The sequence below is a fragment of the Macrobrachium nipponense genome, chromosome 48 (assembly GCF_015104395.2).
Source record: "Macrobrachium nipponense isolate FS-2020 chromosome 48, ASM1510439v2, whole genome shotgun sequence".
Classification (NCBI taxonomy): Eukaryota; Metazoa; Arthropoda; class Malacostraca; order Decapoda; family Palaemonidae; genus Macrobrachium; species Macrobrachium nipponense.
Window position 1 is genome coordinate 19,370,267 of NC_087223.1, and position 24,108 is coordinate 19,394,374.

General features: G+C 39.3%; 1 protein-coding gene across 1 annotated transcript in view; it reads right to left on the reverse strand.

The window, feature by feature from the left end:
* Nucleotides 1-19,232, reverse strand: part of LOC135205081 (small ribosomal subunit protein uS15) — a 34,271-nt gene extending 15,039 nt beyond the window's left edge. The window contains exons 1-2 of the mRNA XM_064235372.1: nucleotides 19,090-19,232; nucleotides 8,533-8,660 (exon numbers count right to left, since the gene is read on the reverse strand). Of these exons, the coding sequence (XP_064091442.1) occupies nucleotides 8,533-8,660; nucleotides 19,090-19,112 (151 nt within the window). The 5' untranslated portion in view covers nucleotides 19,113-19,232. The remainder of the gene's footprint in view (nucleotides 1-8,532; nucleotides 8,661-19,089) is intronic.
* Between the last annotated feature and the right edge of the window lie 4,876 nt (nucleotides 19,233-24,108).

Sequence of the window (24,108 nt, forward strand, 5' to 3'; positions counted from 1 at the left end):
AACATACTCCTATAACCCTTGATCGTAGGAACTGCCAATTTTTGCACATTTCTTAGATAGAGTAAGAAATCTGCTATCTGATTCACAGAGGTCGTGGAAGAGGAAATTCCTTCCTTCTTGCACCATGCCCTGAAGGAGGACCACTTAGACTGGTAGACAGCTCTTGAAGAGGCTCTTCGAGCATTAGCGATTGCTCTCGCAGCTGCCTTTGAAAAGCCTCTCGCTCTGGCCAGCTTTTCGATAGTCTGAACGCAGTCAGGGCCAGAGCGGAGAGGTTTTGGTGAAACCTTTTGAAGTGAGGCTGTCTGAGTAGATCTCTCCTCCAGGGCAACGTTCTTGGGAAGTCCACAAGGAACGTCATGACCTCTGTGAACCACTCTCTTGCTGGCCACATTGGGGCAATCAGAGTCAACCTTGTCCTTCTGACGCTGCGAACTTTCTCATTACGTCCCCCATGATCTTGAATGGGGGAAAGGCGTAAAGATCCAGGTCTGTCCAGTCCCAGAGCAACGCGTCCACTGCAATTGCCCCTGGGTCCATAACTGGGGAGCAATACAGAGGAAGCCTCTTCGTCCTTGATGTAGCGAACAGGTCTACTAGAGGACGTCCCCACAATTTCCATAACTTTTTGACAGACTTCCTGGTGCAAGGTCCATTCTGTTGGTAGAATCTGATTCCGGCGGCTGAGAAGGTCCGCCCTGACATTCTGAACCCCTGCCACGAATCTTGTCAGGATCTTGATGCGCCTTGCGTCTGCCCATAGCAGAACTTCCTTCGCCAGGAGAAAAAGGGATCTGGAGCGAGTCCCTCCCTGATTCTTTAGATACGCAAGGGCTGTGGTACTGTCCGAGTTGACTTGAACAACCTTGCTTGACAGTTTTTCTTCGAAGAACTGCAGCGACAGGAATATCGCTGCCAGTTCCTTTACATTGATGTGCCAGGGTACCTGTTCCCCTCTCCAGGAGCCTGACACTTCTTCCCCCCCTAGTGTTGCTCCCCAACCGGAAATGGAAGCGTCTGAGAACAACACTAGGTCGGGGCTCAGAAGATTTAAGGAGAGGCCCTCTCGTAACTTCTGAGGGTCGAGCCACCATCTTAAGTGTACTCTTACTCTGAACTTTATCTTTTCTACAAAAAGATTTAGCCTGCTCACATCCAGGACCGGGCGCCAACCTGACGACTGCTTCGGCACTAGGAAAATCCTGTTGTAGAAGCCCGGTGACTCTAGGTCCAAGACTTGTTCCACCGCTCTTTTTTCGACCATCTGGTCTAAGAGATCGAAAAGAACACTTTTCTTCTCTCCCTGATAGGATGGAGAGAGGTCTCTGGGAGTTGAAGTCAAAGGAGGAGGATGAAGAAAGGGGATCTTGTACCCCCGTTCTACTATCTTGAGGGTCCAAGGATCCGCTCCTCTCTGCCTCCAAGACTCCGCAAAGAATTCCAGTCTGGCCCCGACTGGTGTCTGAAGGACGAGATCTTCATTTGCTGTTTTTCGGTTTGAATGAAGCTCTTCCTCTCGAAAAACCCTCTCCCCTCGAGGAGCTGCTCTCGAGGGGGGTGCCCCGCGAAAGGTTTGACTTTCTTCGGGGGTTTGCTGAATGTTGAAGTGGAAGGAACCGCTGGACGTCTTGAAGACTGAACCAAGAGGTCCTGGGTAGCCTTTTCTTGCAAACTCTGTGCAAGATCCTTTACCATAGACTGGGGGAAGAGATGGTCCGAAAGAGGCGCAAAGAGCAATTCCGCTTTCTGAGCGGGAGATACCGACTTAGCAGTAAAATTGCACAGCAGTGCTCTTTTCTTCAGGAAGGCAGTTCCAAAATTCGAACTAGCTCCTCCGAACCATCCCTGACGGCCTTGTCCATACATGACAAACACGCTGGACAGCTCCCCCAGACTGAGAGAATCAGGACTTCTAGACTGAAGGTCCAAAACTCCCAGACACCAGTCTAGGAAATTAAACACATTAAGGGTACGAAGAAGTCCCTTCAAGTGGTGGTCAGTCTCAACCGGAGTCCAGGTCACCTTAGCAGACGCTAAGAGAGACCTCCTCTGGGCGTCCACTAAACTGGAGAAGTCACCCAACGCGGACGAAGGGACCTTTATCCCACATCCTCCTTGGTCTCATACCAAACTCCTCCTTTCCCGGCGAGTCTAGAGGGTGGATGGGCGAAAGTGGTCTTGCCCTGATCCTTCCTTCTGGACATAAAGTCAAATTGAAGTTTCTTAAACGCCCTCTTGGTCGACAGCGACGTCTTCATTTCGACGAATTCAGGAGTCTTTACGGTCTTGGAAGACGAAAGTTGTGAGGGAGGAGACCTAGGGGCTGTAGGCTGGAACTTGTCCCCGAATGCTGAACGTAACAGCCTAACAAGAACCTTGTAGTCCGAGACAGCTGAAGCTACCGGCTGTTCTCTCTACGGAACTCCCTGGGCTACTAAGTTCCCCTTCTCCCTAAGAGGAACTGGAGAACGCCTATCAGGAGAGGGAGTACGTCCCGTAGGCTCAAACCTGAATAAAGACTTCCGTTGGTTGGAAGCGGCCGTACGTTGATCTTTAGAGGCACTGACATCTTCCGAAAGAGGAGCGTCCTTAGAAGCCACTTGAACTGTCTTAACAGAAGCTCCCCTACGAAAGGAAGCGCGAGCTTCCTGACGAGCGGCGCCAAAAGCGTCCTGCTTAGACAAGCGAGCGTCCTGCTTTGCAGTCTCAAAAGCGTCCTGCTTCGCAGTCTCAAAAGCGTCCTGCTTCGCTCGAAAAGCGTCCTGCTTCACACGGCGAGCGTCCTGCGGAGCGTCCTCCAAAGCGTCCTGTCTAAAACCAGAAGCGTCCTGCTTTGCGCGCCGAGCGTCCTGCCGAGCTTCCTTAAAAGAGTCTTGAAGAGAGCTCAAAGCGTCCTGTCTAGAACGCCGAGCGTCCTGCCGAGCGTCCTCAACAGCTACTTGCCGAGAGCGTAAAGCGTCCTGCTTCGAACGCCGAGCGTCCTGACGAGCGTCTTCTCCTGAGAGAGTAAAAGGTCTGCTAGGAGAACGAGAACGTTGACGATCCGGAGGCGGAGAGAGAGACGAGCGAGCTGAGAGAGAATGAGGCCGCTTCGTCCTCTTGACGGGCAGCCGAACGTCCTTCCTACGCTTAGGCTCGACTGCTGCTGGGCAAGTCCTCTGAGCCATCAGCGACGAAATCTGGTCCTGAAGGGACACAAGGATATCCTTCGTAGGTGACGAAGGAGCAAAAGAAGGGGCAGGACTGAGACTGCGAGAAGGCGAGGGGCGAGGGGACGCCTCCTTCCTTCTAGCAGGTACAGCTATCTGCCTCTCAGGTGAACACGCCCGTGCGTGGAAACGAACGTCCTCATCGGAAGAAAGCCTTCCTCTCTTCTGAGGAGGAAAGGCGTCATAAGCGTCCTCTGACGAAAGAGGAGACATAGGACGTGAAGCGTCATAAAAGCGAAAAGTCCTTTTCAACGGACGCGAGTCTCTCCGAGCGCTCCACCCCTTGCGCGGGGAGGACACGCTTCGGAGGACGAAAAGCAATCTTTCAGGATACGCGCTCGTGCGCGCTCCTTGGCAGCCTGGGATTTAGCAACAAGGCTTGCCGAAGGGACGCCAGATCGGTGGGGAGCCCCCGTAACCTCTGCGGCTTTCGACATACCCACTCCCTGAGTCCTGGGAGTCCGATAGAGGTCTAGGCCTAGAGGCATTATGGGGCCGATCTGACGCCCCCTCCACAACCACTAGGGGCACTAACACAAACTTTCACTGGGCCGGTTTCTAGGGCCAAAACTTTAGATTCGAGAGCACGAATAGACTCTAGAATCAGAGAAAGGTGTACCTTCTCCAGACACAGCACTGGGGCCCGAAGGCAACAACACAGGATTAGGTTGGGCAAAATCTACTGGTGTTAGAGGAGGAGAAATGTTACTATCCTTACCTTTAGTAGAGCTGCCCTTGGAGGAAGACCTCCTGACTCTATCGCGCTCCAATTTACGCCGATAGGTCTCATACATCCTCCATTTATCATCATCCAAATCCTTACATTCATTGCACCTATCATCAACCACGCAAACTTGCCCCCTGCAATCCATACAAACTGTGTGAGGATCAACTGAAGGTTTAAGAAGCCTCACCTTACATTCACTCCTCACACACACTCTGAAACTTCCCGAACTTGATCCAGACATACTGAATCCAGAAAAGCCAATCCAAAATCAAAAACCAATCCACTATTACGCGTGCCAATCCAACAATCCAGAAGTCGATACCAAAAGTCAATCCAGATAATATTATGCGAGATATATGAAAAAATCCTAGACGGAGGTACTGTAAACAGATGTTTGCAGCACCGGCGACAGAAAAAATATGAATAGAAAATGGGAATGGTTCCTGATATCCGCCGCCCAGCGGCGGGAATGGGTACTACCACCTGACCGCCCCACTACGTGTGCCGCGAATTTTGAAATTCTGTCGGACGTCAGAAATACAGCTATATATATATCTGTCAGGTAAGTTTCATGAACAAACAGTAATGCTCTACGCTTATTCAAACGTATTAATCCACTCACTGCTCCTTCATGTATGTTGACAAATGGCAAACAATGCCTTTAGACTTGATATTAAAATATGGACGCTTGCAGTAGTTTGTTCCTTCTTAATTAAAAATTCTTAATGCTACCTGTTTTGCAAAGAATCAGCATTCATTGTTATTCCTACTACTGGCCCCATTATAAAAGTCAACATATACAACAGTACAAAGCCACACTCATTAAGATCTAACTGGTGTCTCCACAATTTTTTCCACTAATTCCTAAAGAAGAAATGGTACAAACCTATGGAATTGCTCTAGCAACCTTGATGACCTGCAAAGCAGATCAACTGCTAGGAGGTCGGTTAGGATGCAATAAATATTCCCATCTGTAAACTGGTCTTTTCATTTACCCTTCTGGCTTCTAGTTTACCTCGCTACATGACATTCATCCTTATACAGATTCACTTATACACAATTGTACATTTGAGATAATTAATTTACTTCTAAATACTTTTCAACTGCATATAAATGACTGCTGAATTAGCATTTTTATTTAAGGAATATATTGCGTTTCTGACATGAGAAATAATACACACATAAGTATTCCTACTTCAATGGGATGAATGAATCCAAACAGATATCTGCCTAAACATGACCACAAACTTTACCTTAACCTCTTATAATCCTTTATAATAAAAGCCATTGACATTTTTTAAGATAACCCCAAAGTCTGTTATTAAAGCTCTAATAAATGTGCACACTAAATACACCACACCAACTTTGTAGTTCGTTTTAAAAGCATCTTACAAACGCTCACACAAACCTTAGCAACCTTTGTCACCAAAGGACCCAAGAACTTCCTCCCAAAAAAAGAAATATCTTGTTGTACCCCTGGTACTTCCTCTTGCATCACTGGATTATCTCTACAGCCAGTTCTGCTGTAGAGGTCAGTACTGGATGCAGTAATTTAAAGTCTGAGAGAGATGGAATACTTGATAAGAGCAGCACCTAAACTTACCAGGTACCTTATATCTGGCCTTCTCATACAGAACATCCTCGACTTATGGCGATTTTTCCGTGCCTTTCATGGTGCTAATGGCAAGAACAGGCATAAAGTTAACAGCACTTTAACTTGATGCAACATCAAGTTGTGGCGCCGTGAGTGCTGTTAAGACACCATTAACGGCAAAAACAGACTTACAGCACGGCACTAGAAAGGATCTCAAGCTGGAAGTCGAGGACGCATTGTAATGAACTCTTTTGCTATATTCAAGTGTACTTTGCACTTCATCATTCAACTCAAGATATCTATCTACAAAATGTATGGGGTATTATAAGGGATTCTAACCAAATACCATCATAATAACAACAATAAGAGATAAATTAAGTTTGATATGTTGAAGTCTGATTACAGCACTTCCATTCAAAATACTTGATAGTACTTTTCTACCTTCTAATACAACATGTGTAAATAACTGCATTTCCATTCTTATAACCCACAAGGGGTTTTAAAACCTTAGTACATATCCTTCTCCAGGAGACTATAAGAAAGCTTGCTAGATCTGCTGCAAATTCAGGCAGTGCACGCACAAGACAAGAGAATGGCAATAAAACAGCTGTCTGACCCCCTAAGAAATAAAATAAGAGAATGATAAACACTAAACAGTTATGGGCATTTCTGTTGTCTAGCTAAATTATTCCATAACAAACCTGTTCGTGTGCCTTGTATGTGATTTGTACAATTGCATTAACAATTTCAATTACCCAATTAGAAATGTTGGAGCTTTTGTCCAATGCTGAAAGTTACTTTGACCAATTTTACTACCCTTAATGCAAGTGAAAACCTCGGGTCTTAACATAAGTATTTCATGTTACCCATGGCAAAATCTGGGTTTCTGCAGCAACAATAAAGCTTTCTTGGTTAATATAAATATAACTGCTTCATAAAAAACACAGCAAAATCAAAACAAATACAATCGGCAATCCATACTGGCATAATGCTCAGGTGAAGCCTCGGACTTAAGAAAGAAAAAATTCGTTTCTAACGGAGCAAAATCCCTAGCCTGGTATGGGGTACAACCTTCGGTAAATAACAATCCAACATTGTTATTTAAAATCCCACTTTCACACCACTCTCAGAGAATTGCACACTTCTATCAGCTGGGTTTTTCTGAGCAACAGATGGGTTGAAGACCCAAACCAATGTGGATGAGTGGAATTGAAGACAAAAGGGATGACATGCAGAGCACAATTCACAAATGCCAATTGTGTTGTATGGAGCTGATAATAAACCTGCAGTCCTACTTCCCAACTCTTGTTTCTAGATAGATTTGCACTCCTCGATTTAGGTCTAAAGTATCACATTTGTGGAAACCATTATGGCTACCCATCCTAAGAGCTACTAAAAACAGTTTTGTCTCCTGTAATTGTTCCAAACCTTTTGGCGATACTATATATCAAAGCTATAGTATTCATTCAACACTTACGAAGAAACTTCATAACCCTAAAACATTTGAGTTTTTCCTGGAAATTTCCTAAAATGTCATGATGCTGGGGAGATACAATGGTAATTGAGCAATTTTGCAATACTTAATAAAGTTGGATCGGTAAGTTCTCTGCAAAAACTGTATTAATGAATACTTTTTCACAAAATTGGACATGGCTAGCCAGGCTTCCTCCCTGCAGAACAGGAAGTGTTCTCTATTAAAAATATGGCACAGGATATAGGTACGGCAGCCGTATCCCGATCGTGGTAGATATTGGTACGGCAGTGAATTGCGCATGCGTCAATTTCAGACTTCCTGCCGTACAAATAATATAGTGCGGTGAGTGTACGGCAGATTCTGTCATTGGTGCCGTATTGCGCTCTTGACTTGCTGTAGATACGGCAGTTAGCTATATCCGTTTACCAGTTTGCTAATCATACTGTATTATGTAAACCAGAGTTCGGCTTTTAGGCGGGACAGTCACGCTTTTTGAACATCTGTCCCCCTTTTTTTAGTTAGCAAAATGTCCCTCCCCCCCCCTTTTTTTTGTTTTGCTTTTGTGAATTTTGTCCCGCTTTTTTTGTACTAGAAAAACAACACTATCCCAATTTTAATGGAATAGTGCTGAAATTTTGTTTAATTTTGCCATTTCACTACCTGGTAAATTCCATCGTCTTCTCAGACAGCTGCAATACCCAATGAAGTGAATTAAAAGAATATTGTAAAGTGTATAACGGCCCTTGCAACTGCCGATGTCGGGCAGAATAAAGGGCCGAGAAAGTCACCAAAGGTACGATGGTAGTGTATATATTTATATATAATCCTCTTTGAATCTCCTCTTCGGAATTCTTTTCAGGGCCGATTCGATCGTTCGTGACCTACGTATATATCATGAATTACCAAATTTTTGAAAGTTTGAGTCTTCATAGATGTCTATGGCTTTTTTCAGCTCGTTAAAGCCTGAAAACATCTGTTTTTCGGCGAAAACTAATTATTATTCCGCGTTTCATTATGTTCCGTCACCATTTTTCTTGCTGTTACTGATATGCCCAAAGACTGCGTATATACTTCAGTATATAGTCTTTGGATATGAGTGAGACGGTAAACAAGGGTTCGCGCATGCGCAATTCACTGCCGTACCAATATCTACCGCGATCGGGGTACGGCTGCCGTACCAATATCCAGTTCGTAAAAATATCAAGGCTAAAATTACATCAATTCCACATACCCATAATAATGATTTATAGCAATATACTACATATCTGGATTTACTGTCAACTGACCCTGGGCAATCTGTCCTCTTGCATGAGTTTACAAAATGAACAACCTTGGCTTTGAAACTGGGGATGGCATGACTACCCACAGGGTCATGAATACTGCCTCAACTCTCTTACCAATTGTTTTCAACAATATAGGCACAACAGCAGTAGAAAAATTCATGGCTAAATCAAAAGTATGAACCATTGGCAGTAATATACCATAGTGTGAGAGAGAATAATGAACAACCACCTCTCAGTATACTCACCAATCTGTGAGGGAGTCAGACCCTTCTTAGCCAATTTGACAATCTGCTCTTCTACATCTTCCTTAGTCAGTTTCAGCCAGTTGGGCACGGAACGGCGATATGGCAGCGCAGACTGGGAAATACCCTTTCTGGAATATCCAAGGGTTAATTAACACTTTTCTATGAAGAACATATTTTCTACAAGCATTTTATTTCTCTATGAGGGTAAATGACCGAAAGGCGACATAGCGGCCACCTTCCTGAAAATGTACTTGAATTCGTTGCCATGAGCATCATTCAAGAGTTGTGGCCCATCCAGGCAGCACATAAAGACCTCCCCACTCAAAGTAAGCATTTTCTCCTAAATTACGAAATTAAGGCATCATTCCAGCACTTTTTCCGGAAGGGGCCGTGTTCCAAAAAGTTGGCTGCTATGTCGCCACTTGGTCATTTACCCTAGGGTAGTGGACCATGTACGATCAACGTGTACAACCCCAAGAAAAGTACATTATAACGCGTCCTGACACCGGAGTAGAGGTCTTTAGCTCCGTTTCTCACCAACAAGAAGTCGCGTCTGATGCCCATCTTCGATGTCAGGACGCGTTATAGGGTAGAACATCACAGCAGGCCAAGCAGGCCACCTACCATGAATGCAAGCCACCCTCCGAAAAAGTACATTATAACGCGTCCTGACACCCGAGATGGGCATCAGTCGCGACTTGTTGTTGGTGAGAAACGGAGCTAAAGACCTCTACTCTCCTTTCGAAGTAAGTATTTTCTCCAAAGTTAGAAATTAAGGCCAAATTTTAAGATTTAAACAGAGGGTACTGAAAACGGTCTCAAACGTAGTGCAAATCTCACCAAAACGCGTTCAACATTTTTACTTACAACTCGAGGTATTTAGAAGATTGACGCCATCTCGATGTTTACGGAGTAGCTTGTGTCAATAAACTAACCATTTCCTGTGATAAATCCGCACACCACTTGTACCCACAGACGCTGGAGCACTTTTATCACAACAATCGAAACACGATTTCTCATCAACAACAAGCCAGGCGTAAACAGCTGTTTGGGTAGAAGATGACGAGAAGCGTGCTCTTGGCTAATTTTTAAATAAGTAGTAAAACATCAATATTTTACATATTTATGATGATTAATTTGAAAATATTCGTTATTGAAAAAGTAACTCTACTCTGACTCAAATTTAAGTAATTATTTTTCTGAATTAGAACGTTCTTTCAAGTTCTGTATTATGACGTCACGACATCTTGACTTTCGTACCTATTGTAAATAATTGCTATACTCAACTGTCATTGCAGAACAGTTTACCAGTTATTCATGCAGATTGTTATCAGCTATACATGTAATTGTTATAATCGTAAGCGCTTATATATCTTTATTATTTACTTTTTGGATATATGAAGATGTTTTACTGCTGGATTATCGCCGTAGTGTGACGCAATCGTTTTCGGTCCATGGGCCTCTGTCTGTTTTCGCACCATAAGAAATTATGGGGCCGAATTTGCAATGACCAGAAAGTCGTTAAAGGAGGAAACAGTTAGGCACAATTTGAGGGGCATATGTTTTGACTGAGAAAAAATTTATTCAATAGCTAGCTTGTAAAAAATACTTGGTTATAAAAACTTGATTGACAACTAAGCAGCATGTCTACTATGGGTTTCAGAGACAGTGCAAGCACGTTTTTGGGCAATACCTATTTCTGTAACGAACACTCGTAACAGAACGAGATTTTTCTTTAGTGCATTACCCCCAGTGCCGTAATTTATAAGGGTATCGTGAATCACTAATCGTAAAGATAACTACACTTGTCCTTGTACTAATAGAACAAAACTCCATTATCCAGAAATGGATTGGAACACACCAGTAAACAGCTCCACCTACCCTCTCCCCCCACCTCCACCGCCACCCCTGTCCTTCTTCCTTCCTTCACCTTCCCTTCTCTCTCTCTGAAAGTTGTTGCAGTTTAAACTTATTTTCTATGATTTTTCCATCTATCTATCTAATAATAGTAGTTTACATTGGTGGATATATCTAACGATTCACTCGGTTGTTACCTGCCCATTGACCGATATATTTATACACTGATCCACTCAACTCTCTCTCTCTCTCTCTCTCTCTCTTCTCTCTCTCTCTCTCTCTCTCTCTCTCTCTCTCTCTCTCTCTCTGTTTCTTTTATCGTAATTCGAAAAATGAACAAGAAAATATATTTCATACTTGTATAGCATTAATTAAATACTTTCAAGTTTTTAATTCAGTGTAATGATGAATGTAGGTGCATCTACTAGTGCTCGCAAAAGTAGTTAAGCAGGACATAGGTAATGTAAAATTTAAAAAATGAGAGAGAGAGAGATAGAGACCTTACCTTACAGACCTTAAACATCTTGTTCGGGTTGCCCCCCCCCCAGGTCCCTCAGTGTGAGGCACCTCTAAAAATGTCTACCAGAGAGTTGCTAGTACATCTTCCGGTATATTTTGCATCTTCCAATCTTGGATGGTCTGGGATGCAGTTTAGATATTTGTCGAGCTTATTCTTAAACACATCTACGCTCACTCCTGATATATTCCTCAGATGAGCTGGCAACGCATTGAATAGACGCTGCATTATCGATGCTGGTGCGTAGTGGATTAATGTCCTGTGTGCTTTCCTTATTTTTCCTGGTATATTTTTGGGCACTATTAATCTACCTCTGCTTGCTCTTTCTGATATTTTTAGTTCCATGATATTTTCTGCTATTCCTTCTATCTGTTTCCATGCCTGAATTATCATGTAGCGTTCTCTTCTCCTTTCCAGGACTATATAATTTAAGAATTGTAGTCTTTCCCAGTAGTCTAGTCCTTAACTTCTTCTATTCTAGCTGTAAAGGACCTTTGTACACTCTCTATTTGTGCAATATCCTTTTGATAGTGTGGGTACCATATCATATTGCAATATTCAAGTGGACTACGAACATGTTTTATAAGCATAATCATGTGTTCAGCTTTTCTTGTTTTGTTTGAAGTGCCGTAACAACATTCCCATTTTTGCTTTACATTTTGCCAACAGAGTCGCTATTTGATCATTGCATAACATGTTCCTATTCATCATCACACCAAGGTCTTAACTGCTTGTGATGGTCTCATTATTAGGTCCCTTATATGCATATAGCTTTCTTTCTCTGTCTCCATAATTTATTGATTCAAATTTATCAGAGTTAAATACAATCCTATTTACCTCTGCCCATAAATCATATACTTTGTTAAGGTCTCTTTGTAGAGCGTTCCTATCTTCATCACAAGTAATTTCTCTACTTATTCTTGTGTCATCTGCGAAACTACTCACTACCGAATCCTTAACATTATTGTCTATGTCCTTCAATCCATAATAACAACAGTATTGCAGCTAAAACACCAGTACCGTTGCGGCACACCGGATATTACCTTGCTTCATCCGATTTCTCGTCGTTTGCAATAACTATCTGTTTTCTGTTGTGTAAAAATTCTTTTAACCATCTTCCTACTTTATCCACGATATTGTGTTTTCTAATTTTCTTCGCTAATATATTATGGTCTACTTTATCAAAAAAAGCTTTTGCAAAGTCTAAATAAACCACATCTGTTTCATTTCGCTTTTTCATATTTTTGAATATGTTTTCACGGTGGACTAACAGTTGGGTTTGTGTACTTTTCCTGTACGAAACCATGTTGTCCTTTATTAAACAAATTATTTTTTATTAAATGTTTCATAATATTTTTCTTCATTACCCTTTCATACACTTTCATTATATGTGATGTTAGACTCACGGCCTATAATTACTTGCCTCTAGTCTTGATCCACTTTTGAAAGTAGGGGTAATATACGCTAATTTGTGCTCATCATATATCTTGCCTGTATCTACACTTTGTCTTAATAATATTGCAAGTGGCTTTGCGATAGAATGAACTACTTTCTTTAACAAAATAGCAGGAATTCCATCAGGCCCTGCAGCAGCTCCATTTTTAATTTCATTAATAGCCTCCTGCACAATATCAGCTTCATTAATATCTATGTCAGCTAAATATTCACTATTTTCATCCCTTACTTCTATATCATTCTTCATTATCTATTCTAGGGGTGAATTCTCTCTTATATCGTTCTGCCAGTATGTTGCAAATTTCCTTTTTTTCATTCGTTAATCTCCTTCAATTCTCAGAGGGCCTAATTTCTATTCTCTTTTATTCATCTTCTTCGCATATGAGTATAATAGTTTTGGGGTTTGCTGATATTTAATAGGGTTTTTTCGTTCTTCCAAGTCCCGTTTTCATTTTCTTTTGATTGTATAATCTTTTTTTCTGCATTTTCTAATCTTACTTTTTAGTTCTATAACTTTCCATGCATTTTTTTCTTTTGCAAGACCTTTTTTCCACTTTCTGATTTTCTGGAACAAGATTCTTCTGTCTCTTGGTATGCATGAATGATGTTTACTTTTCTTCTTCGGTATATATTTTTCCACTATTATCTCCAATATTTTATATAATATCTCCGTATTTACCCTTATGTCATCACTTACGGATGTTATCCCAATCTTTGTTTAATTCTTCATTAATTTCTGACCATTTTATATTTTTACTGTAGAAGTTGTATTTTCCATATCCTTCCCACTTTTTCATTTCTTGCTTATCTCTATTTTCACTTGCTTTGGAATGAACTGTTTAATTCTATGACATTATGGTCTGAAATACTCGCATTATAAACTATTATTTCTTTAACATAATTCATCTCGTTCACAAATACTAGGTCTAAAGTATTTTCCTTTCTTGTTGGCAGGTGATTTATTTGTTGAAGTTTGTATTCTAGTAGCATATTCTATAAGCTTTTCAAATTGCCTCTTATCTTCTGCACTACTATTACTCTCTTTTTTATATGTATAAGTACAACCACAATCTCCTATTCGTTCTTTCCATTCTACGAAAGGAAAGTTGAAGTCACCAGATAGGAGAATAGTCCAGTCCTTGTGATTTCTACAATATATCATCCAATTTTTTCAATTATTAAGTCAAACTCTTTAGTATTAGGAGGTCTATATATTACTATGTCATCATTTTTCAGATTCAAATTCTACCGCTATTAGTTCACATTGCTGAGTTACTATATTTTCTCATAGTATTTTTTTCCTTGTTTTTTGTCTTTCCCATATATTGCGGTTCCCCCTTGATTCCTATTTTTTCTATCTGATCTATAAGTTTGGAACCCTTTTTATTTGATCATCATTCCCAGTCTCTTGGGAATACCAGGTTTCACTTATATTCATTATATCTATTTTCTTTTCATTTTGGGTTAGTTCTTCTAAGTACTCTATTTTTCTTTTTGAGTTACTCGTAACTAAACCCTGCGCATTCATCACTATGATGGTTTGCGTGTTTTCTCCCCCTCCTTCATTTAATACTGATAGTAATAAGGATTTTCCCATGTCTCTTTCCTGTTCTGGTATGTTGTTCTTTTTTTCATTTCCAGAAATTCTGACATTAAAAAATCCAACTTTTCCATAATATTTGATCTTCCTTCATCATAATTATTCATTTTGTGTCTGAATCTGCAATTTTCTCCGTTTCTGCAATATCCTCTTGCATAATAAATACAGTTATTATCTCTTGAGTAGAATTTCGGAGCTGATGCTTTGAAATTCTTTGCTGACACCTCTGCATATCTCATTGGTGGTTTGCTTTTCTCTTTTACCTGATATTCTTGATTTCTCTCTTTATTTGTTTCTTTCTTATTTTGGATTTTATTACTTGGTTTGGTTGGTTATTTATTTGATTATGATTCATGGCTACAGGGTGCATATATTTGCATTTTTTGTCGAACTTACATTTTCCTTTTCTTCTTTTAGGTTTTTTACAATATTTTGGATGCAGATCTCTGCAATCATCCCCATATCCATCTAAGTATGCACATTTACCATATATTTCATAGTTTTTGACATATCTTAGGATGTTTGTAGTAACATCTTTCTCCAAATCTGCAATTCCCTCTTTTCAAAAGGTTGCAGATTTTGTCTTTCTTGTCTATTTTTTCCTCTTTCCCGTCATTGTATAGATCTGGGTAGAGCCTCTTCGGGATTTGCTTTTCTGTTGTCATATCGTAATTTATTTCTTCGTAGGTATGCTGCTTTATTGCCTCATATGTAGTATCAATGAGTATCTCTGCATCCATACTTTTATCTTGTTCTTTGTTTTCCTTATTTTTTTCTGTCATTTCATTTTTGTTTACTTCTCTTCCGTTTTCCTCTTCTTCTTTTTCTTCTTCTTCTTCTTCTCTTCTCTTCTCTCAACTATTTGTACATTCAATCTTGATTTAATAACATTGTCTATCCATGATAGACATGTTGAACAAAAAATTCTTGTATCTTTTCTCAAATCTTGTATTACCTCAGCACACTGTGGATGGGTCGGAATGTTGCATGCAGCACATTTTCTGATTAGGTTTTGTGGATTGACTATGCTATACCAAACCTTACACAGTTTGCATGCTTTTGGCATTCTTTTTCCTAATGCATCAATTAGGATATTCACAAGATTCACCTTATTCATTTTCTTTGTCGGAATATTGGTTTATGTATATTTTCTATGAGTCTCTTGACCACTTGGATTTTATTTGGAACTTCTTCAATTATTTCAAGATGTTTTCAATTAGATTTGTTCCAGTTTGAAGGATTATATCCTTCTAATATATCTATGAATGCTTTTGTATCTTTTTGGTTAGGACTGTTTGCTGATCATCTAGATGAGAAATGCCAGTTCCCTTCCTGAACTACCTCATCGTATTGCGAATCTGCTAGACACGCCAAATTACGCCACCTTTTCCCGCAGTTGGAACTTACTGCCATCTTGTTCTGATTTATAGTATTACACTTGATAAACTAACTTAGAAGACGCTTTATCCTACTATTTTCACACTAATCTTATCACCGATAGTTCACGAACACTTCTAGATATTTCTCAAATTCTAGTCGTATGTTTAAACTGTGATCTGTGATTATTGTGACTTCGGCGGGTACGTCTCACCAAGCAAGATGGCTACTACGAGAGAGAGAGAGAGAGAGAGAGAGAGAGAGAGAGAGAGAGAGAGAGAGAGAGAGAGAGAGAGAGGAGAGAGAGAGAGAGAGAGAGAGGACGGAATAGGAAGGGACATTAAAATACCTGGAAATGAAAATCCCTATAATCCAATAATTATAGCCTCAGGGTTTGTCTCGAAAACCATTCAAAGGTCTGTCACACAAGTTGTAAAGTTGGTTTTGAAAATTTGGCAGACATGTCTCCTCATAGCGTATAGTGTTGCTGATGAATGAGGTTGTGTTGTTTATTGTTAATTATTAACCTCCTATATACCCTACATGGTTGGGGGACCCTTTGTGAATGCTGGTTTTGTGTTGGGTAAATATTTTGGAGAGAGGTTGGGAAGGAATCCGTCGCGTGCGCTAATTTTCATCACGAAGACATGTTTAAACAATAATAGCCACTTGATTTATGTTTCATTTTTATGACAATTTGTGTGGTTTATGTATGCTCTAATTTTAGTTTAAAAATATTAAAAAAAATTTTCATGCACAACAGTTTATATTGCAGGTAATAAAATATTATATTAGTTAGTAATATAACGAACATGGGTACATCACGTAGGGCAAAGGGATGGGCCCACTTGCCCCTCACCCGGATATGGTCATTTCAGCGAGTGAAAATATGGCTCAGGTTTACTATGTCAACTGAACGACTTAAGGAGGTTACAGATTCTTTAGTAACGAACATTGACCCTCCAAACTGGGTATAAGACTATAAACAAAACGTTGAAATTGGTGAAATTAGGCTATGTATTGGAAGTATATATACATAAATATTAAAGCAATTTTATCATTATTGCATTACTATGACAACTAGAATTCATGGAAACAGTTTATAATAAGGTGGAAACGGCGTATGTGTGAAGCCTCACTAATGTGGGCAACGATGATTTTGCCATTCTTAGCATGAACAAACATTAAAGCATGCAAAACATTAAAGCGTTACATTTATTTCTGGCATACGATTATTTAAGAAATCCAAAATACTAATAAAGACTGAAATCAATGAAAAGTGCTAGCAAAAAAAAAAAGCAAAAAAAAAAAAAAAAAAACGTAGTCGTTCCTCTATGCACTTTTCCGTATTCGTTCCTCTATGGTTTTCGGCAGCCAGGATGTACGAAAACGTTAGAAACATTTGATTTTATCTACGTTAGAAATATCTGTAATTTTTCGGGGGTAATTTGGTTGCAAAAAAGGGATAAATATGCATGAATTAAATCAAAATTTTTAAATAACAATGTAAATTTAAACTAAATAACGAGTAAAGTAAACAGTTTAGGGAATAAAAAAAACTTTGCAGTTTCGTTCGTCTGTCGTCGTCTGCTGTTTGTAATTGTGTTTATGGGCGCGCGCGCTTAGAAACCAGGAACAGCAACGGGTTTAAAGTGCAATGTGGAGTGAAACTGAGACCAAAATGTGTATAATAACAATCAAATAAGCACTGTGGGAGTTTCAGTTGTGATGGCAGTAAGGATAAAAACCGCCGATTACAAGGTAAGAATGAATTCAGTTCCAACCATAACCAAGGGAATAACAAGTTTCATACTTTCACTAAATATAGGCAACAAAATGTTGTTTTATTGTGCTGATTGCAACTGCAATCTTGAGTAAGATCAATAAACGTTACATAACTACGGCTAAACAGTTGTTCAAATGAGTGCTGGGAGGCTGGGGAAAGATGGTGGCCGTCACTGATGAGAACCGTCCATGAAAAACGTAGCCGCCATATTGGATTTCAAAACTGCCTTGAAAACATATTTTACGAAGAGCTCACATGCTTATTTTAGTTCGTATGGGGCTTTCATATATCACAATATGTTGACGAAACTTCAGTCTTTTAAATGGTATGCTTAGAGTTGCAATTGTATTCATGTTTCACCAATTAAATATCGAGTGAATAAGACCCGTCTACCGTGATGAGGGTTGGCCTGTTGTGATGTTTCCCCCTAATGTACTTTTTTTGGGGTTGTACACATTGATCGTACATGGTCCACCCCTGTACCATGCGGTTTTTTACCCTATCTATTGACAGTGTGGTTAATAGGGTAAAATACTGAATGGCCAGCCTCTACAGTAGCACGACCACCTTCCCGAAAAAGTACTTTAATAAGTTTTGTAACCCAGAACAGTGATTAGCCAAGACCCAGTGTCCGTCAAAGCAACACCTTGAGACCTCTACTTTCCTCTCGAAGTAAATTTTCTCCCATATCACAATTTAATGCTCCAATTTTTAGGAAGGTGGTCGCGCTGTGGTAGAGGCCAGCCATTCAGTACTTTTACCCTACCTTGCTTTACTAATTTTCTTGAATAATTCCTAAAGTTTGCTGCAGCTACCATTACTGGCCGGAGATTCCTCACTGATTTTTGTGGGTGCAAGATTGGCTGCTGCTATTGTACTAAGTCTATTTACCCTAGTTGATAGATAGGGTAAATGAAAGTGGCCACATAGCATCCACCTCTCGGAATGGGGCCATTCCCAGAAAAAACGCTGAAATTGCTGTCTAGAATTGATGTCAGTGGGTCTGGGGTAACTGCGTTGGGTGAGCCCGGGACAGCTTGGGTAGGTCGCGGTGATGCCATTCTTTTCGCGGTAGCCGTCAAGTCGAACATCTCTTAACTCTACTTCCGTGACCGGACTTGAGATACTAATCAACGCATGACCGCCGACTGTGATGCCATTCTTTGAGCCCTTAAGTATAGTAAAAAAGGTTACTCGCTTCTAAAGGGGTCTCGGTGTTCTGCCTGGATGGGGGGGGGGGCTGGGGTTGGGGGGGGGGGGGGGTGGCTCTTGGCTGATGCGGTGGTGGCCGCATTGCGGGAGGGGTGGCTGTTACGTCGCCGCTCAGTCTACCCTATAGAACAAACCATAATTTCCCTAGTTGATGGATATCATTACAATGCCAAATGGTGTTGGTAAAGTAATAAAACAAAGAATTCCGCCATTTTATTTACGAACGTCTTGACTATGGACCAGATTTCGATTGGGCAATCTTATGACGACACGAACGCTTACAGTCGTCCTCTAGGGATGGGAAATGATTCCAAAAATACAGGTTTGCTCCGTCTGCATGAGGATTTGACATATATGGCCCAGTTTACCCTACCTAAAATAGATCATTTATCATTTATATTAAAAGATTTTAGGGTGCCATGACACCCCATACGGTGTCTGGGGGAGACCTAACGAACTTACCCTAAAATAAAAGCTATTTTAAAAGCTTCTACTCTTAAAAACAAACCTAAAATAAACCTCCGATTCATATTCCTTTATATTAACAAGCGGAGAGTTAAAAATTATTTAAATAAATGTTAAAATTGATCGATATTTATCGGCCGAAAGAGACCTCCCTTAGTCAACCCACACGTGGGTTACGTCGATCCATTATTTGCCATTTCTGCCGTAAATAACCGACAAGTCTCCTTAATTCTACATCACATAGACAGATAATACAATTAAGTATTCTCATTTAAGGAAATTCCTTACCCTCTACTGTGCATACGACCCATTTTGAAGAAATTGCTGATAAACTCAGACGCCGAAGTGTAAACACACCAGACAGGCCACTACGGAAAGGACGAGACGCAGTGGTGCCAACTCCCGTTATATGATAGCAATGTTAGAAAAGACACTTTTGCTATGGATTCCCAGTCAATTTGCATTTAAAAATCATATGAAATATGGTTAGATATATCTCACAATGCTTATTTTTAAAATTTCCTGTATTCTATTATTAATATATACTGAAAATAGTCCATTTAAGCGCGTAGTTTTGGTCCCGTAGTCGAAGCAGCGTTGGCGTAGCGCTTTTCGCTAAAGAAAGCAATGTCATGTCGTTATTTTGAATATTATCTATGTTAAATCACCTTCAATGATATAAACATCTCATGATAAAGATTAGTATATAGTTTTTATTTTATCGGGTAGTCTATTTTACATGAAAATATACTCAGTTTCCTTTTTAACGTAAAAGATAGAATTTTGATGCTTCATAAGACGTATTTTCAGGATCTGGCAAAAATGGCGGCTTCGCCAAGACTGGATTTGGCATATTCTAGACCGAACGTCTACTCAACTTATCCTTAATATTTAAGTGTCTGTCTCACGAGATAAGAAGCTATGGAGTGGATTCAAAATTTATTATTAATTTAATCCTAATGAAATGTACAATATGAAAGAAGGGGATAAATAACTCGGGATGAGGCGTGAGGCATATTCTCACTTGAGCATATTCTTCATCGTTTAGAAACCTTAAAAGCGATAAGGTTTAAGCGCTAGGAAGAGGTATAAAACTTCTCAATGGCTGAACATTATATACAGGTGAAAAGAACAGACACTGACGATAAATATGAAACAAAAGCAATATCATAAGGGGCATAGGAGAACTAAAAAGACAATACACACTCCACAACATTGCTAAAGCAACTGCTAAGATCTTTATTCTATCAACTCTTTACTACAACCAGTTTTTATATGCACATAAATAGCTTTCTTTATAACATCTTCATATTTGTATTCTTCATATTCTTTGTCAATAGATTTATTGTCATATTGACAATTATTGTAGTACTCTGTGGTAACAAACATATGCCATATTAGTAGAGGTTTAGAATGGAATTGTCTAAATGGCACATTGTCATTTCCAAATATTATGTGGGAGGTTACAATGGAGTCCTCTAATGTGAGAATTATCGTACTGTGTCTAGAAATCTTCAGCTACCAAACTGTTGATAGACTCAGCTCAAAGATTTCATCTCATGTTCAGTCAATCAATTTACTCTCCAAGTAGTGAGGTGTAGTATCACCTATTTATGCCTTCCACCTTCTTCTCGTGGAGTTATCTGCTGAGATTATGTGTATATTTATCCTTTTTTGCTGTTGCTACGAACCCACTCATAAGGTTTACATGGGTCTAGAGAAACTCTAGTGTCTTGTTCGAGCTCCTATAACTGCTTATTGTTAGATATACTTAGTCTTAGTACTAAAGCAAGTTACGAGTTGCTTTTCCATTGTTTACAAATCTTACCAACGATTCCCACTTCTGCCCAGTTTCTTAAAATGGTCTTTATAATATTCTAAGGGAATATGGTCAACAGATAGTACTCTCAAAAATTTTATTAGTCTACCGAAGTGGTAACACTGTTCAGTGCTACTAGCAAATTGTTGCTTGTAGAGGGACATAGACAGATCACGTTTCCTGGGAGAATAACTATCAGCCACCATCTAAGCCAACAACAAAATAATCAACAAACGAGCCAAAGGCATCAATTTTTCGAAACAAAATATTGTTAAAGTAAGGAGAGATCCAACCACAGACAATTATAATTGCCTGCTGCTGTAGTTAATTCTTGATCTCTTCTGTTACTTCTTTCAAAACACCGAAATATTCTCGGGAAACTGAAATTTCAACCAATGGCCCCTTTTGTGGGCTTGTTCCATATGAATGGAATTCGTCTTTTAGATAATTAATAATAATAAAACTATTCTTGTTACCAGCATCAATGACTGAACCAGCTTTTGCTGAAAGTATATCTTTATAATAGACTTAGAATAGTATCCTTGTATATCCTTATGTTAGACAAAAGTGGATGTCCCCATAGATGAAATACATGAGTCCATGTCATATTCAGACCTATCCACCCTACCACAAACCACCCCCAACACAAAATAGAATTGACGCGTAAATCAAACCAAAACTCGAAAAAACAGTTTTGACACTAGGATGTACCATTTCTCCATTGATAACATGGCGTGTTCCACAGCCATCCATTACCGCGTCCTTACGAGTGGAATAAGTTATGACATGGTGACTTGGGCTTCCTACACTGTATTGATTTGGTCACACCTGGTGGTAGGTATGTGTACGTATGTGTGTACGTATGTGTACGTATAAGCCTGCTTTGCCTGCAGACACGCGAGCTGGTCATCTGGGTGACTTTGATAATATCCTTTTGTCTATCTGTCAAATTTGTTGCTAGTGACTGGTATATGTCTGTTATGTATGTATGTACGTGTATACATATATGATATGTTATTTACAAACGCATTTACAGTCATAATCTTGTAATAAGTGTAATTCCTGAGTATCTTATAATGCCAAGTGTCTTCGTATGACCTCTGGTGACAAGATTACTCTCTACTTATTTCCTTCCAAGTGACGTCTCTCCCACTTTACTGTTAAGTATCCTTGTCTTAACTCCTCAAGTAGATGAAACCTTATACACTTATAGATTCTCTGGCCTATATTTACTTATATACTTAATTCTGGAAGCGTTTTAAACATTGTAAGTACTGAGGATGTCTCTCATTCTCATATTCTATAAGTTTTGATTGTCGTAACATTATTATTATTGTTATTATTATTATTTTATTATTATTATTATTATTATTATTATTATTATTATTATTATTATTATTATTATTATTATTATTATTATTATTGTTATTATTATACTTAGGAAGCAGACCCTCTCTCAAGCATACTTTTTTAAAAGTAATGGCTACTTCAGCAGCGTTACTCTTGTAGAAATTCTTCTCTATTTTCTGAACAGCCGCTATTCGGAAAATAGAGAGGAATCTCTACAAGTGTAACGCTGCTGAAGTAGCCATTACTTTTATAAAGTATATTATTATTATTTTATTATTATTATTATTATTATTATATTATTATTATTATTATTATTATTATTATTATTATTATTATTATTATTATTATTATTATTATTATTATAAAAAGGATACCGATGGTGTTTCTTACTTGTTTGATGACAAAATAGTTGAGGTTCGTCAATATTACAAAGCGTTTTTCAGTTCATTTACAATATATATAATATATATATATATTATATATATATATAATATATATATAATATATTATAGATATATATATATATAATATATATATATATATATATATATAATATTGATGGGAGGATATGAAGTTAACCAAAACTCATTACAAAATCCTGCCAAGAGACACCCTAAATTACTGACAGAATAAATAAATAAATAAATAAATAAACATAACACCAAACACCTTATCCACCCCACCGGAAGTGCGCAGGTGTAACCATGACGTCAGCACTATATTTGAAATTAATTACCTGTGAGGTAATGAGGAATTCTTTTGATAAACACAGTAACCCGATATCGATTTAATGTGAGTTTGGTGAGTGTCTATTTAGATAGTTTGGTAGTTTGGCTTAAGACACTCTTAGATATTTAGGATAGAATTCGTACGTGATTTACCTTCCAGTCCAAAGTCACAGTCAGCGTTTATGAATATTTTATAGGCTCGTATACGTAGCCAAGGGGGCGTGGCTTATGGTTGGATTGCCATGTTGTGATTTTGTTTGCATGGGTTTTTTGACACTAAGTTGCCATGTGATAATTTTGAGGTAATTTTGTTAGAGGAGAATTCTCTCTCTCTCTCTCTCTCTCTCTCTCTCTCTCTCTCTCTCTCTCTCGTGTAACAAAGGTAATAATAGCAAAAAAATATTAAAAATAGCATAATACAATGAGATGCAATAGGATAGATTGTCTTAATTTTACTAACCGATATCACTGCACCTAACCGTGATTGGTGGAAGATCTTGTCTCCACCAATCACAGAGCAGCATAAAAATCATCAAGGACATCGGCTGTAGGAATTTACCGTCAGTTCAAAAAAAAAAAAAAGACAAGACATGATATTTGTTACAGATCAAATAATCTGGTGTTTACGCACTTCAGAATTAAGGAACCCTCTACTTTCTTATGTGTTCTAGAGGGAGGTATGTGTTACCAGGGGGAAAAATTCTAGAAATGAGAATTCTAGAAGGTAGAATACCTCCCCTGAGGATTCCATGTTGGGTTAGATTAATAATAATAATAAGCAATCCTGGATAGACCATTCTATTAATGCAAAGCTTAGGACATCTTGTATGTAGATTAGATCTTGAATTATATTTTCCCTTACTTGTTATCTATATTTTTGGAGAGCGTAGCCAGAATAACCTTGTATACTAAGCTGCTTCAGGAATTCTTTCAGGGTAGAGTACCCCTTGAGTGGTCTTCTATAAGGGGTATTCTATTAAATAGAATAATCCTTCAGTGGTCTTCCATGAGCAGTATTCTATTGAATAGAATGGAATTCAGCGGTTTTCTATGTGGTGAATGTAATTCTTCAGATTACATCTCTAAAATCTTACCAGTAAAATTATTCATCTAGTTCTCTAGCGACAGTAGAATAAGAGAGAGAGAGAGAGAGAGAGAGAGAGAGAGAGAGAGAGAGGTCGTCTCTTATGTGACACCTGACGATGTTCCCATCGCTTGCTTCGGTACCCACCCACCCCCCTCCCTTAGGTGTACCGATGGTACCCCTGGGGGTAGCCCCAGGCTTAGAGGAGTCATTCCCTCCCCCCAAACCTCTCTCTCTCGCTCTCTGTCTCTCCAAATTCTATGATAGTTCCCACTTTTTTTTTAAATATGCAGAAGGTTCCTTCCAGTTAGGTGAGTCTACCCTCT